The sequence below is a fragment of the Lynx rufus genome, unplaced genomic scaffold (genome assembly GCF_022079265.1).
Source record: "Lynx rufus isolate CCGP_SWC_20201006 ecotype Redwood Valley unplaced genomic scaffold, mLynRuf1.p SCAF_11, whole genome shotgun sequence".
Lineage (NCBI taxonomy): Eukaryota > Metazoa > Chordata > Mammalia > Carnivora > Felidae > Lynx > Lynx rufus.
In genome coordinates this window covers 66,017,912-66,032,736 of record NW_025814825.1, presented here as the reverse complement: position 1 = coordinate 66,032,736, position 14,825 = coordinate 66,017,912, and the positions used below count along the sequence as shown (strand labels likewise).

The 14,825-nt window shown below is 49.8% G+C and overlaps 1 protein-coding gene across 2 annotated transcripts in view; it reads right to left on the bottom strand.

Annotated features, from left to right (window-relative positions):
• MGMT (O-6-methylguanine-DNA methyltransferase) overlaps positions 1–14,825 on the bottom strand; it is a 306,287-nt gene that overhangs the window by 148,308 nt on the left and 143,154 nt on the right. The window contains exon 1 of one of the 2 annotated variants that reach the window (XM_047073616.1): positions 9,454–9,961. The exons of the other annotated variant lie outside the window; for it this stretch is intronic. Coding sequence (XP_046929572.1) covers positions 9,454–9,479 — 26 coding nt within the window. The 5' untranslated portion in view covers positions 9,480–9,961. Of the gene's footprint in view, positions 1–9,453; positions 9,962–14,825 lie in introns of those variants that run through there. 2 annotated transcript variants of the gene reach the window in all.

Here is a 14,825-nt window from a genome sequence, read left to right as displayed (position 1 = left end):
AACCTGGTTGTCAACAGGAGATAAACATGCAGTCTGAGAATTATTTCCAGAGCTTTCAGAGTGGAACCGTATCTCTGCCTAAAAGCCCAAACCTGGTAAAATCTGATGCAAGGATGAGAAAAACCCACACTGCAGGGAACTCACGAGTCCAGGGGTAACAGCAATCTACCCCATCTATAGGGCACCAACAGGGTGGGACAGGGGAACGCAGCAAGTCTGTGCCACAAACCACGGCTCCTCATCAAATGCTGTGAAACAACCGATTCCATATGTTACAGTCAATCACGACTCTTGAACTGGATAGACACAACGACTCGTAAAAATCATCGCCTCTGTATTTCATTTTGTCTTGCCCTCTTAGTAGACTGCACCTTCTAAAATTTAGACAGCTTCTATTAACAGGCAAGATGGCTCACAAAACTCACAATGAATCAACACTTTCTAATTAAAATTAGGCACATGGGTATGACTTTAATATCCATAACTGTTTTTGAGAAGCAAACAGGATAGGAAACAGTACCGATGAGGATGAGGGAGAACACTCTCCAAGAGCCAGGACACACTTTACGAACAGCTCCTAGTAACCGAAACAGCAGACTCCCAGACAGATCCCAGCTTCTGCTATTTCTTGACACCTTCTCTTCTCCCTACCCTGTTTCTGGCCTCCCAGCTGACCTGCTTTTCGTGGGCTCCTCTGTCCCCCTCCCCCAAATTAAAACAGAGCCATCTGATGAAGCCACTTAAGCCCTTCCTGTGGCCTTCCAAAATATTTAGGTCATAAGAGGTAAATACAGAGTATTTGCTCATCTTCAATTTCTATTCTTTTTTTTTTAATTTTTTTTAACGTTCATTTATTTTTAATTTTTTTTTCAATGTTTTTTTATTTATTTTTGGGACAGAGAGAGACAGAGCATGAACGGGGGAGGGGCAGAGAGAGAGGGAGACACAGAATCGGAAACAGGCTCCAGGCTCTGAGCCATCAGCCCAGAGCCTGACGCGGGGCTCGAACTCACGGACCGCGAGATCGTGACCTGGCTGAAGTCGGACGCTTAACCGACTGCGCCACCCAGGCGCCCCACGTTCATTTATTTTTGAGACAGAGAGAGACAGAGCATGAACAGGGGAGGGGCAGAGAGAAAGGGAGACACAGAATCTGAAACAGGCTCCAGGCTCTGAGCTGTCAGCACAGAGCCCGATGCGGGGCTTGAACTCACGGACCGCGAGATCATGACCTGAGCCGAAGTCGGACGCTTAACCGACCGAGCCACCCAGGCGCCCCTTCAATTTCTATTCTAATTACTTCTAACCAATGGACTGTTTAAAGCGAGAACAGCAACTACATACTCTGGAGTTTATAACATGGAGATGGAAAACCTACAACAATACAGGTACAAAGGACAGTGAAGATTATGGTTGTGAAATCCTTGTATCATGTGTGAAAGCACAGGATATCGTTTCAAAGTAGATCGTGAGGGATTAAGGATGTATACTGTGCCCCCCAAGGCCACTGTCCAATGTACTAGCAACTGTCCTCTGCGGCTACTTCTATTTAAATATTCCAAATTAAACATAAGTATTGACCCCCACAGCTGTCCTAGCTGTATGTCCCGTGCTCAAGAGCCACAGGTGGCCCGTGCCCATCACACTGACTGGTGTATGACAGCACATTTCATCGCTGCTGGAAACTCTAATAGATGGTTCTGTGCAAGACCAACTACTACTTTGAAAGAGGTAGAGCTAGTGAGGCAATCGGAATAAAATGGAACCATGCAAAGTACTCAATTACAGTAGGAAATTAGGGGAAAAGGGAACCAAGAACAAATGGTACAAACACAAAACAGCAAGATGGTGGAGTAACCTCATCCACACTGATGAATACATTACATATAGCATTTCACATAAAAGGCAGAGATTGGCAGGCTTGAAAACTATATCCTGGCTTCAAGAAACAGTAAAATAAAGTAACAGGTTGAGAAGCATGGAGAAGGGTATACCTCACACAGATGGACCACATGACAGCTGGCAACATTAACATGAGACCAGTTTAACTTCAGAATGAGAAATGTTACTGGCGATAAAGAGGGGCACTGCATAATGTTAGGGAGTGAACTGATTAAGGGAACAAAACTTTAAAAAAATTTTTTAGTGTTTATTTATTTTTGAGAGAGACAGACAGACAGACAAACACAGAATGAGCAGGGGAGGGACACAGAGGGAGACAGAATCCGAAGCAGGCTCCAGGCTCTGAACAGTCAGCACAGAGCTCAACGCGGGGCTTGAACTCAGGAACTGTGAGATCATGACCTGGCCAAAGTCGGACCCTCAACCAACTGAGCCACCCAGATGCCCCTGATCAAGAGAACATCATAATCCTAGACGATTAAGCACCTCACAACAAATCTTCAAAATACAGGAAGCGAACACTGGCAGAACTAGACGGAGAAACCCAAACCTGTAACAAGAGATTCCAATGCTCCTTTCTTGGTTACCATTAGAACAAGACAGACCGGGAAGGCGCAGAAGACCCGGACGACAGGAACAACCTGGCCCAGCACATATTTAGAGAAGATGCCACCAACACAAGGACATGTCCTCCAAACGCGCAGAGAACACGTGTTGACACACACTGTGTTTGGAAATTACACAACACATTTCTATACAGCCCATGGGTCAAAGATGGAATCACAGTGGAAATTGTGGAGTATTTCAAAGTGAATAATCACCAAACCCAACCAGATCAGAATGTGCGGGATGCGGCCGCAACACTGCTCACAGGGCACGGCAGAGTCTGGAACACTTAGGTTACAAAATCAAGTCCACTACCAATCACACAAGCTTCTAACTTAGAACATCAGAAAGAGCAAAAATTAAATCCAAAGAATAGAAATCAAAATATAAAACCAAAAAAAAAAAAATAGGGGAAAAAAAGGAAAAAAACTGGTACGTGAAAAGATTTGAGAAAATTCAGAAACCTCTAACAAGACTCATCTGGAAAGAGGAAAAGAAGGAAATACTAAATCAGGGATGAAAATCAGCACAGAACGGGGATATCACGGCCAACCCTCCAGACTTTAAAGAGATAACAGGATGATGGAGTGTCAAGAACAATTAATTAATGCCAGTAAGTGCAACTTCCATGAATGGACAAGCTCTCTGAAAGACCAATTACCGAAATGGACTCCTAACGAAAGAAAATCTGAGAAGCATTTTATCTAGTTTGCATATTGAACAGTTAATAACCTTCCTATAAACAAAATTCCAGGCCCAGGTGCTACCAAACATTTAAGGAAAAAATACCAATCCTAAACAAGCACTTCTAAACAGAAGACTAAGAGGAAACACTTCCCAGCTTGTTTTACGAGGACAACGCTACACTAGTAATAAAGCCTGAAAAAGCTATCGAAAGAAAACAGACAAATATCCCTCCTGAGCAGGCACAATACTTTTTGAAATATTAGCAAATACATGCCAGTGTTATTTTCACATACAAAGAAATCACGTTGGAATTATATACACACACAGAGAAGAAGGTGGGGAGGTCTGTGTGTGTGTGTTTATTTTTCAAGGCAAAGGGCATTTATTACAAGCAGGCAAACTTTGTTAAACACTAGAAAAAGCAATGTATTTCCCATATTAATACAATAAAAGACAAAACCCACACAAACGTTTCAATAGACGCAAAGAAAAAAATGTGACAAAATCATACACCCTTCCATGATAAAACTCCCAGCCTCTAAAAACAGACTCCTTCAATCTGACAAAGGGAACATACAAAGTACCTACCTTTATATATAATGGTAAGACACTGGGTATTTTCCTCTTTCACCATGCCTGCTCAACATGATACGGAGATTCCAGCCAAGCAAGTACAATAACCCAGGAAAAAAAAAAAAAGGCGTGCAAACTACAAATAAATAACACTATTCTCAGACACAATAACCACAGACACAGAAGACTCTAAAAGAACCTTCAAAAATGCTACTAGAACAAGTATGTTAGCAAGTTCACAGGATGCACAACAGATTTACAAGAAGCTCCTATACTTCTAGTCACAGGGAAAGAAAAATTTGAAACAAGTAAAAAGAGAACATTTATAAAGAATCAAAAAACATATAACACTTCTGGATATAATTAAGAATATATGTAAAAGACTTGGACACCAAAAGATGACAAAACCATGTTGAGATACATTATAAATGACAAATAGACTATAATCATAGATCACAGACGGAGACTCCAAATTGTGGAGTCTCTCTCTAAACTGATCTATATATAGACTCAATGCAATGCCCATTAAAGTCACATTGGGTATTAGGGGGGTGTAAATTAAGAAGTTTATCCCAAAGTGGAAAAGCAAAGGACAAAGAGTATTGAGAGAGACCAAATTTGGGAGACCTTCAGTACAGGGCATAAGACTTGCCACTCAGCTCTAGCACTCACGGCAGGGCGGTGGAGCGCTGATGTACGTGGATGGACAGATGTGGAAGAGACCCACACGTATATGGTGCATCTGACAAAAAGCAATTTGAGTGAAGGTGCTGTATACCCTCATGGAAGAAAACGAACCACATATCACACACGAAAATTAGCCAAAATGGATCACAGATTTAAAGTTATTGAATATACAAAACAAAAGATAAGAGGAAAGTATTGTGGGTTTGGTGTAAGAATTTCTTAGATAGGAGACAAAGTGCAAACCATACCCTCTCCCCCTGTGACAGAACACACCTCTTAGAAATTGACAATTCTGCTCTAAAAGGATGCTGCGAAGAGAAAGACAAGGGCACAGAGAGGCTACATTCACAATCTACATATATCTGGCAAAGAACTTACATGCAGGATACGAAAGAAATTTTTTAGAATTTGATTAAGAAACGACCCAATTTTAAAAATGGGAGGAAAAGATGAAGAAAACACCTTGGGAAAGAATGGCCAACAAGCCTCGAAAAGATGCTCAGCTTCTTAGTTACGAGGCGGATGCAAAATAAGGTAAGTGGCAGTCCACTGAATCCTGGTCCAATGGCTAAAATTACAAAACCGGCAAAACCAAGTGCTGACAGGATGTGGAGCAACCACAAGTCTTACGTGTTACCGGTGGGGGTGGAGGATTGGAAACCCGCTCTGAAGACATCCGGTAGGTTCTCCCCAAGTCAAACCTGCTTGCCGGCTCCTAGTGCGGCCCCACTACTGGGCATTTACTCAAGGTACCTGAGAGCACGCGCCCACGTAAACCCGTCCACACGGCACGCTCGTGCCAGCCCTATTCATAAACAGCCCAAACTGGCAATCGCGGCCAAGCGTCCATCAACAGGAAAATGGAAAACAAGTTTTGGTTCCCCATAAAACAGAATGCTACTCAGCAATAAGGAACCTACTGCTGACACAATGCACCAACACAGACGGGCATCATGAAGCCGCATGAAATAACGTAGACACAAAAAACACGCTTCATGACTCCATCTGTATGCAACTTCGGGGAAGACAAATCTAATCAATTAATGATTACCTAGAGCCAGGAATATGGGTTTTGACCGGATGGGCAGACCCAAAGGAATCTTCTGGGTGACAGAGACCTGTTCCTTACCTGGGTTGTATATTGGTGGCTGAAGAAATGTATCCATTTGTCAAAATTCATTCAACTGTACCCTTGATGTGGACTTTTAGGTGAATTACACCTCAATAAAGGCGATTTTTAAAAATGTAACAGATACTGAAATCGAGTTAGTAGGTTTGCATAAACTGTGCGTGCTCTTTAAATGCTGAAACTATGCTTTTTATATTCAAATCATGGGGTAATGATTGAGAATAATGAGAAACATATTTCTATTACAGAAAAAAGTTACAAATATGGAGAGGGCACATCTAAAGTTTGCTTTTGAGAGACTGAGCTGGAATTAAGGGTAGGTTGGAAACTCATGGTTTGCGGTAACTACAGAGTAAGAAAGCCAGGTACATAACGGGCACACATACATGCGTGCATACAGACATACCTTCCTGAACTCTTTTGGCTGGAAAGGTCGTGAGAATAAGGTCCCACATGGGGTGATACCGACCTCAAGGGGCGACAATTGCTTCTTTGTGGGGCAGGAAAGAAAAAAGTCTTTGATGTTCCGAAGGTTTAAGGCCTTCCAAAGAGCCCCAATACATAAGCTGCAACACAGCATACCCATGGCGTGAAAATTCCATGTGGGGAGGGGCGCCTGGGTGGCGCAGTCGGTTAAGCGTCCGACTTCAGCCAGGTCACGACCTTGCGGTCCGTGAGTTCGAGCCCCGCGTCAGGCTCTGGGCTGATGGCTCAGAGCCTGGAGCCTGTTTCCGATTCTGTGTCTCCCTCTCTCTCTGCCCCTCCCCCGTTCATGCTCTGTCTCTCTCTGTCCCAAAAATAAATGAACGTTGAAAAAAAAATTAAAAAAAAAAATTCCATGTGGGGAGGCTGTGTGCTTAGGGAAAATGTCAGTGAAGACAAAAAGACAGGGAGAACCTGGTCTGGAGGCACCAGCACTCACAGCAAGGACACACCTTGCACAGGTGTGTCAATTCCATCTGCTAAATGCAGCTTTCCAGAGTGAACCAGGATTCCACAGAGGAAAGGCTGGATCAGAGCAGAGAGGGGGAGAACAGTGGATAAACCTCGGTTATCTCTTAGCACCCAACACAAAGGACATGCTCCAAGAACAGGAGGGACCCGAGCAGGACGAGAACCTTCCACAAGTGCCCCACTGGCCACCCTGGGGTGATCTGAGCAACAGCATTCACAGTAATGAGCTGCAGCATATGAAAGGTCCACTGGTATGCATTCATCAACGACTGGCTCATGGCTTACAGAAGAATGCCACCCCATGCACACAGGAGAGATGGCGGGCTCTGATTCATCCATGCGTGGAAAATCCAGTGAGGGGGGCCTTCCAGAGCAAAGACCTGTGTGATTTCCAAGTACCTTTGAACTTACTAACCATATTTATTAATTACATAGGAATGACTGTCACTTTGCAGTGGGCGCCTACCACACTGAGTTATCAAAATCGACACCCCCAATGTGGGGATTAAGTGGCAGGTGTACTGACGAGGACGTGACATCGCCTCCATGGGCAGCCTGCCCGAAAGCGACTGTGCAACAGATACCCCCATGCAGAGAGACTCTACGCTTTCACCAGCGTCTATGCTCCAAATGTTTCAAGGTCACAAAGAAAAACTAAGAAACTACCAGACTGGAGGAGACAAAAGGGATAGGACAAACTAACACTTACTAACCTCATGTGATAACGGAGCGGACCCTGTTCTGGGGGAGCCCAGAGAGACCGCTGGGCTGGGAGAGGAGCCCGACCTGGTTGTGGATCACATGCCACTGTTGGGATGGTGAACGTCCCGGTTAGATCACTGCACTGTGGTTACGTAAGGGTTACTCTCAGGAAATACGCACTGGAACACTGCAAAAGATCCGAGTGAATCTCGAGGAAACTGGCAAATGCGGGATCAAGGATCTCCCTCTGAAAATCTCCTTCCCTGTTCTCTTTTTGCTCCTCTGTGCAGAACAGGCCCAAAGAAGAGATCAAAGCAGGAAATGTCCAAAGCCCAGAGCAATGGCTTACTTGTGGACTGCTCCTGGCACACCCCTGGTGTCCGGTGTGGAGGTGAACTCCGCTTGGACATGCTGCTCCCATCACTCCGCTGCCCCGGTCTGCATGGCTCATCCTCCCCTGGGCCCAGCCGACACGCCCCTTCCCAGGGAGCCGTCTCTGCCCGACCCCTCCACAGACAAGGTTATGCTTCCATAGCACCCGACAGTTCGCACTTGCTCAGCTTAGAACAGTTAATTCGTTAACTGTGATTCCTCCTACAGGACTGTGAGCCCCATGCACAAAGTAACCACATCTGTCTGTCCACTGCTGTGGGTGTGAGATGTGCCACAGGGCTTAGCATATGCCATCACTCAATCAAGTGAAAGCTCAAGGGAATGAAAACAAAAATCCATTAAAAACAGAACAATCCCTTTCTAAAGAGGAAAAGAGCCCTTTTCAGAAGTCTCCTAGGGACATCAAGTTCTGTCAACTCCAAGTAAACCTGACTTCTTTTCCTCTGCCACAACAGGGCTAACCCGATCCTGGGCACAAATGGGGCAGCCCGAGAAAATGCGGCAACGCTCACACCAGAAATCACTGAGGCGCCCACGGGGCCGGCGGAGTCCCCGGGAGGGCCCGGCGCCCGTGGGGGGCTGCGGGGCGGCTACCTCACAGGGCGAAGGAGGCCTGCTCTCCACGGCTCACGCGCCACCCCGCTGGTGAGTTCCGGCCCCACAAGGGCAGGATGCTCGCCCTGGAGGCGGGGCCAGCTTCCTGTACTGATCAGTCCAGCAGAACCAGAACCACCTTCCTGAGTGTGGACCGCTACCACCACCCCGGGTGAGCGGAGGGAAAATGGCTTCCCTGCCCCACCGTGCAGTTATTGGTAAACAACCAGAGAGGACTGGGCTTTCTCCCTCTAGAACATTCCCCAGCGGACACCAGGCTCCCAGGGGACCCCGCACGTGCTGTCACCCTGACGAGTGGAACGACTGCGGCCCTCCGCTGGAGCTTACACGCTGCCGCTCAGCACGAGGAGGGGCCCTGGGGCTCCCCAGGGACAACCCCTGAGAGACACGGGGTGCCGGCGAGGCAATGCCCGGGGCAGGCCTGGCGGGTTGGCTGGAGAACACCGCAGGTCTCTGAGGCCTGCTGGGAGGCACAAACACGGGCTCCACAGGACAGGAAGGAGCCCTGCCGGGAACTCTTTGTGTTCCTGAGAGGGGACAGGCATGGATGGGTTCACGGTGGACAGCCACCCAAGGAGACCGACGGCCTTCCCCGCCAAACCGATTCAGGGGTTGTACGACAGAAGCCGGGCGTCCCACGCCATCTCCCAACCCCTCCTCCTCCTCCTCCCCCTCCTCCCTCACCTGTCCGGCTTTGTCCCCCCTGGGCTCCTGAAAGCACCTGCCGCTGTCCCTCCGGCCCCTCCCCACCCTCACCCTCCACCTGCCTAGGTCTTGAGGCGCCGTGATACGCGCGGGGCAGGTGCGAGAGGGAGGCAGGCACCTCCGCTCCCCAGTGGGAGCCCCCTCCCCACCGTGCACCGTCTTCTGTGTCAGAAATGCCGATCACGGCCGTGGCCTCACCCACACTCTGCCTCCCGGGGACCGTGTTCCACAGCCTTTGTTAACTTCTACCGAATGTTCCTCCTGATACAAACCCTCATACGACTAGAGGAGGAAGCTGAGCACGTCAGGCTAACTGCAGAAGCAGCCACTCGTCCACCTGCCAACGAAAGATTCCTCAACACACGGAAGCCTCATCCCTCCTCCCAGTCTGGCACGTTCCACGGCAGACCCTCATTCTGGGACCCCGCAGCGCTTCTCTCTTCAGCAGCTCGACGGTGAGGCCCCTACACGAAGGCTCTACACCCTGGAGCCCAGCTCACCTTCTCCGGAGTGGAGGCGACGTCATGCCATGCCGGGAGGGACGGATGGATACCCAGGCCGCTTGCCCACCGTCGCGGCCGTCTCTATGGAGCTGCCCTCCTGGAAACAATGCCGACCACAGTGACACAGGCTGCCTACCAGGGACTGGACACCGCTTGCGCTGGGGTTAAGGAAGCTTCCCAGAGTGGGAGGCGTGTTCCGGAACATGCTAGACTGAAGCCAGAGATGATTTTCTCCGGAAACAAACTCCGCCATGGGCAGTTCTCAACAACAGAGACTTCTGCCCACCACCCCTGGGCGGACCCTGGACACTACGCACAGATAATTCGCCTCACAAGCTGGGAGGTCTGAATGACAGACCGCACCCTGGAATACTACATGGAGGGAAAGAAGGGAGCCACAGCCTGGACGCAGCCAAGGAACACTCAAGGCCCACACCGTGGCAAAGTCCCTGGCCCTGGCAGGGAGGTGGCTGGGGGGGCCGGTGGCAAGAACGTCTGCTGATTGATGGTTTTTGTTTTACAACCGAAATTAAAACAATTTCTGACAGTTAGAGACAAGTGGGAAATGGCTTCCCCTTAAAACCACAGCCGCCGACGCAGGCGTCTCACTCTAAACGACGGGAAGGGGAGCTGAGGTCCAAACAAGGAGTGCACAGTCATCCTCCTTCTCTCCATTACACACACACACACACACACACACACACACACAACCCCACAAATGTCTGTTCAACTGAAAGCAAAAAAAATTCACTTCAAAAGTAAGGTTTAAAATACAGAGGGGGTAAGAAAAAAAGCACCGTGGAGGCTGGGAATGTAAACAGAGTGCTGGAGAATATGCAGGAACACTCTGGAAATGCTGCAGAGGCCGTTTCTTAGCCACATTTAAGAAACGTGAGCCTCCAGTACGGAGCCTGGAATGAACAACATACTGAAGTCTGGTGTCAATTTAAATGCATTGAACACCAGAAAAATGCCCCCAACCAAGGCTTCAAACTTGTACAGCACATTTTCACTCAACCCAACTAGATTGCCTGTCACATCTGACACGGCTCGTCAAAAGTTATCCTTCACTGCTCATGGGCAACACCGAGGTCAAGAGACCAAGTACAATGGTCCGACCCATCCCCGTTTTTTCCTTCAGAGCAGCAAATATTGAACTCTAAAATGACAAGACAGAGCAGGCTGAAACGGCTGCCAAAGAAACAGAAGCTGTCCGAGGCCGCTGATCTGAAGGAGAAAAACTAGCCGACGCGTACGTGTGTCAGGGTGAGGCTGCCTGACAGACCCACACAAAGAGGCCGGGCTGGCGCGGGGACAGGGGAGGGCTCCCGGGCTCAGACACGCCGGGCACTGCACGCCGGGTAAATCCGGGCACACGGAGACGCGTTTCCCACCTAGAAAATGCTCATTGAGGAAGCACACCGCCAACCAGCCTGAAAATGGGTGGAAGGACATTCGGACACGGGGTACAGCAGGGACGGACCTTGACAACAAGATCCTGAGAAAGGCCAGACGTGAAGGACAAACACGGTGATCCCATTCCTCGGAGGTCCCCAGACAAGCGGAAATCCCCAAGGGGCGGGGGTGACGGGGTGCAGGACGGGGAGCGCGTGTTCAACGGGGACAGAGCTCCAGTCTGGGAAGACGAACGTGCTGAAGGCGGACGGTGACGGTAGGTAATGCATGTTGTGGCACAGAATCGTGTGCTGAAATACGCAAAGACGGTGGATTTTGTGGGCTGCAGATTCACAACAGAAAACTCCCACTTGCCCACCACCGGTTACATGCTAAGTAGTGGACACTGGTCATTTTTCCCAGCCACGTGCTCCCTCATGCACAGAAGGCAACCAGGTTGGAGCAGGGAGTGAAATCAGGGAGGCACTGGGGCTCTGGGCATTTCCACGTGTCTAGACTAGAAATCAAAGGACACAGGTGACAACAGCAGGGGCCTGACGAAGCCCCCCCCCCCCCCCGAGCAGCAGAACCCTCCCCCCTCGACCTGTGCAGCCAGTTTCACCTGAACGGTGTAACAGGGGCGGGGGGGGGGGGGGAAGGTATGCAATCATTTTAATGGCACTTTTTTTTTTTTTTTTAAATTAGAACACAGGTATCTCATAGAGATGAATTCAAAATACAACTTCAAACCAAAAGAGGATGTTTTAATGGCGTGGCATGTTCGGGGGTCCGCCCAACCATACTCCAGACCCCTGGGTGGCAGCAACCTCTTCCAAGACACGGGGAAGCTCAGAGGGCAAGTGAGACACGGGGGTGCTCCTGCCCCCCACCCCGAATGAAGCATAAGCACAAGCGGGGTGTGGGGGGCACCATCTCTGGCAACAGAGCTCAACGTGGTTCACGCAGGCCAAGGTTAGAGTCACAGGCAAGAGCCAGACTGAGAAGCTCTCTGCTGTTTGTGACGTCAGTCATTAGGGAGCAGAGAGCATTTGTGTCTCTCGGATCCCTTCACGACAACATCCTCTGGGTTTTCTTCTGCACACCAGTCCTCCAGGATCTCTCCCCCTGTTGGGCCCAGGGTATTAAAGAACAATGTATTTCCATGTGAACCTTTCAGAATAGACCCTGTAGACCCTAGCTGGTTCCAATCTCCCACTACCGTAATACCCCCAAACAGCTTGGGGTATGGTTTCCCTACCCCAGTGTGCACAGGGACTTAAAAGTACAAGTCATGTTTTAGACGGACTAGCCCCTGAGGAGGTCTGCAGCAATGCGTCTGAACTCAGTTATGATATGGTGTGTAACCATTTTAAGCATGGACCAAACAACGTTACAGGATGTTACCACGGCTTTGGCCAGAATCACACGGGGACAGAGTCGGAGCGCTGCTCCAGACGGCACGGGGCCGGCAGCGACAGAACAGGAGCCTGGATGCGCTCAGAGCCAGGGTGTGGGTCCTGGGCCCCCTAAAACCCAAATGGAGGGCTTCCTTACCCATATGGCCTGAGCGACTGTTCCAGAATAGTGTGATGGCGAGTACTCTTTGTCTACCCTCGGAAGTTGAAAGTCAGTGGCCTTTCTGGTTAGCATGGCTCCTCGGGTTATTGTGTGCGTTCGTATGGGGGCCCCTTCTCAGCAGGGCTATGGGGAAACGAACATTTCCAACGGCCCAAGCCTGCTACTAACTTGCTGTGGGACCTGGCACATAACAACGAATGCTCCTGGTCTGACACACCCATTAGCAGGCATAAAATTAGACGAAGATCAGGTTTTACCCCAACCCTTCAACAGTGGCACCAGCTTGGACACCTTTCCGGGACTGTTCCATCGTACCCCAGAGCTCTGGAGGGCCCATGGCCACATCCTTCCCCACTGCCTGTGAGGGAGAGGTGTCTCCTCCACAGCTGGGGGCCAAGGCTGGCTGGAGCGGGGAGAACCAATGCCTGGGCCCCTGGCCTCAACCGGGGAAGACACTGAAAGCCCCTCCGTGGGCTGCGACCTCAGCTCCAGGTCACAGCACAGGCCTGCCTGGTCCCCAGCCAGTCTTGTCTTTCACACTTGTTTACAGGGAGCACCTCAGGACTCCTCCCAATACACGGTTTCCATGCAACTCGGCATCTGAGCGTTTCTACGGAACTCAGACACGCCCCCTCCACCGCTGTGATCTCATGCACGTGTTCCTTCTGCGCGCTGTAAGGACCGCAAAATGAAACCTCCCCAACGGCCGAAATACCAAAGTCTAAGACACAGAGGCAAAGTGAACCCCTGCCCGCTGTCTTCTTAGTGCTTTTGTTCACCGGTTCCTCTGGTACCTACTGTGTGCGCATACTGCTCCGGCCCCTACAGACACAGCAGCGAGCCAGAGGGGACCCCTTTACAGAGGTTGTAGTCTAGCGGGAGAGATGGGCAAACAAATGCGCCAAGGCGTCATACTAGATCAGGGTCCTGTGCTTTCCCACAGGGCCAGACCCCACACATTCCGGGCTGGCAGGCCGCCCCATCTGTTCCAACTACTCACCTTTGGCCTTGTAGCGAAAAATGGCCACACATACGTTCACGACTATGTTCCAGAACAACTGCATTTACAGAAACAGGCGCCAGGCTCTAGCCACAGTCCACAAACTCCTGCTGCAGACGGTTACACAGAAGGAAACAGAGAGCCACGGTGCTATGGTGGGGATGCGGGTCATTACCGCACCTGGCAGAGAACTAATGATGAGCATCCGTCCAGATGGTATGGGGTCCGGTGTTCCAGGCAGAGGGGACAATATGTGCAAAGGCCCTGGGGTGGAGTGTTCCTGGCAAATGGGAAGAATGGCCAGAAGGCTCTGCTGGAGCAGAGCAGTAGAGAAGTGAGAGGGGAGGAGTTCAGGGAAGGGTTGGGAACAGATCAGCGAATCACATAGGGCCCTGCAAAGTATTTTAAGGCCTCTGACTTTAACACTGATATTTACAAAGATTGAAGTGAAATTATTAGTGAATCGTACTGTCCTGAATCATCAGTACCACCTAAATGTTAAAAATATTTTCATACATTCTAACTCTTTGAAAATCCTAATTCACATACAGACTGTGACTCCAGCTAGAATATTTAAATACGTCTGAAGCGTATTCCACAATAACGCCCACAGCGGCTTCCCATAAATGGAAATGCCTCCAAAGTGAAGGCCCTCATCTGCCTGTAGCCTTCTACTCACCTTGCTTTGCAACAGCCAAACTCAGTGGCACAGAAGTCGCTTAGAGTCTTGCTGCCTCTGTATTTCCAACTCTTCTTACAGCCAAGCTTCTGAGCCTTTCCTTTTTTAAAATTTTTAAAAATATTTTTATTTTTGAGACACAGACAGCCCATGAGCAGGGGAGGGGCAGAGAGAGAGAGGCAGACACAGAATCCGAAGCAGGTTCCGGGCTCTGAGCTGTCAGCACAGAGTCTTATGTGGGGCTTGAACCCACGAACCGCAAGATCATGACCTGAAGTCGGATGCTTCACCTACTGAGCCACCCAGGCACCCCTAAAAAATTTTTTTAATGTTTATTTACTTTTGAGAGAGAGAGCACGAGCAAGGGAGGGGCAGAGAGAGAGAGGGAGACACAGAATCCAAAGCAGGCTCCAGGCTCCGAGCTGTCAGCGCACAGCCCGACGCAGGGCCCGATCTCACAAACTGCGAGATCATGACCTGAGCTGAAGTGGGACGCTCAACCGACTGAGCCACCCAGGCGCCCCTGAGCCTTTTCTTAAAAGACCCCCCCCCCACAAGCCATCCTGATGGCTGCTCGCAGCACACTCCCGGCGCAAACCTCAGACAAGGCCTCCCCTCTTCCGCACCCCGTCCCGCTTTGTAGGTCAGTCTGGGAAAGCACTCAGCTACACTGGCCTCCTTGGACTGCGGGTCTGCGTAGGGAAGGACCAGATCTTA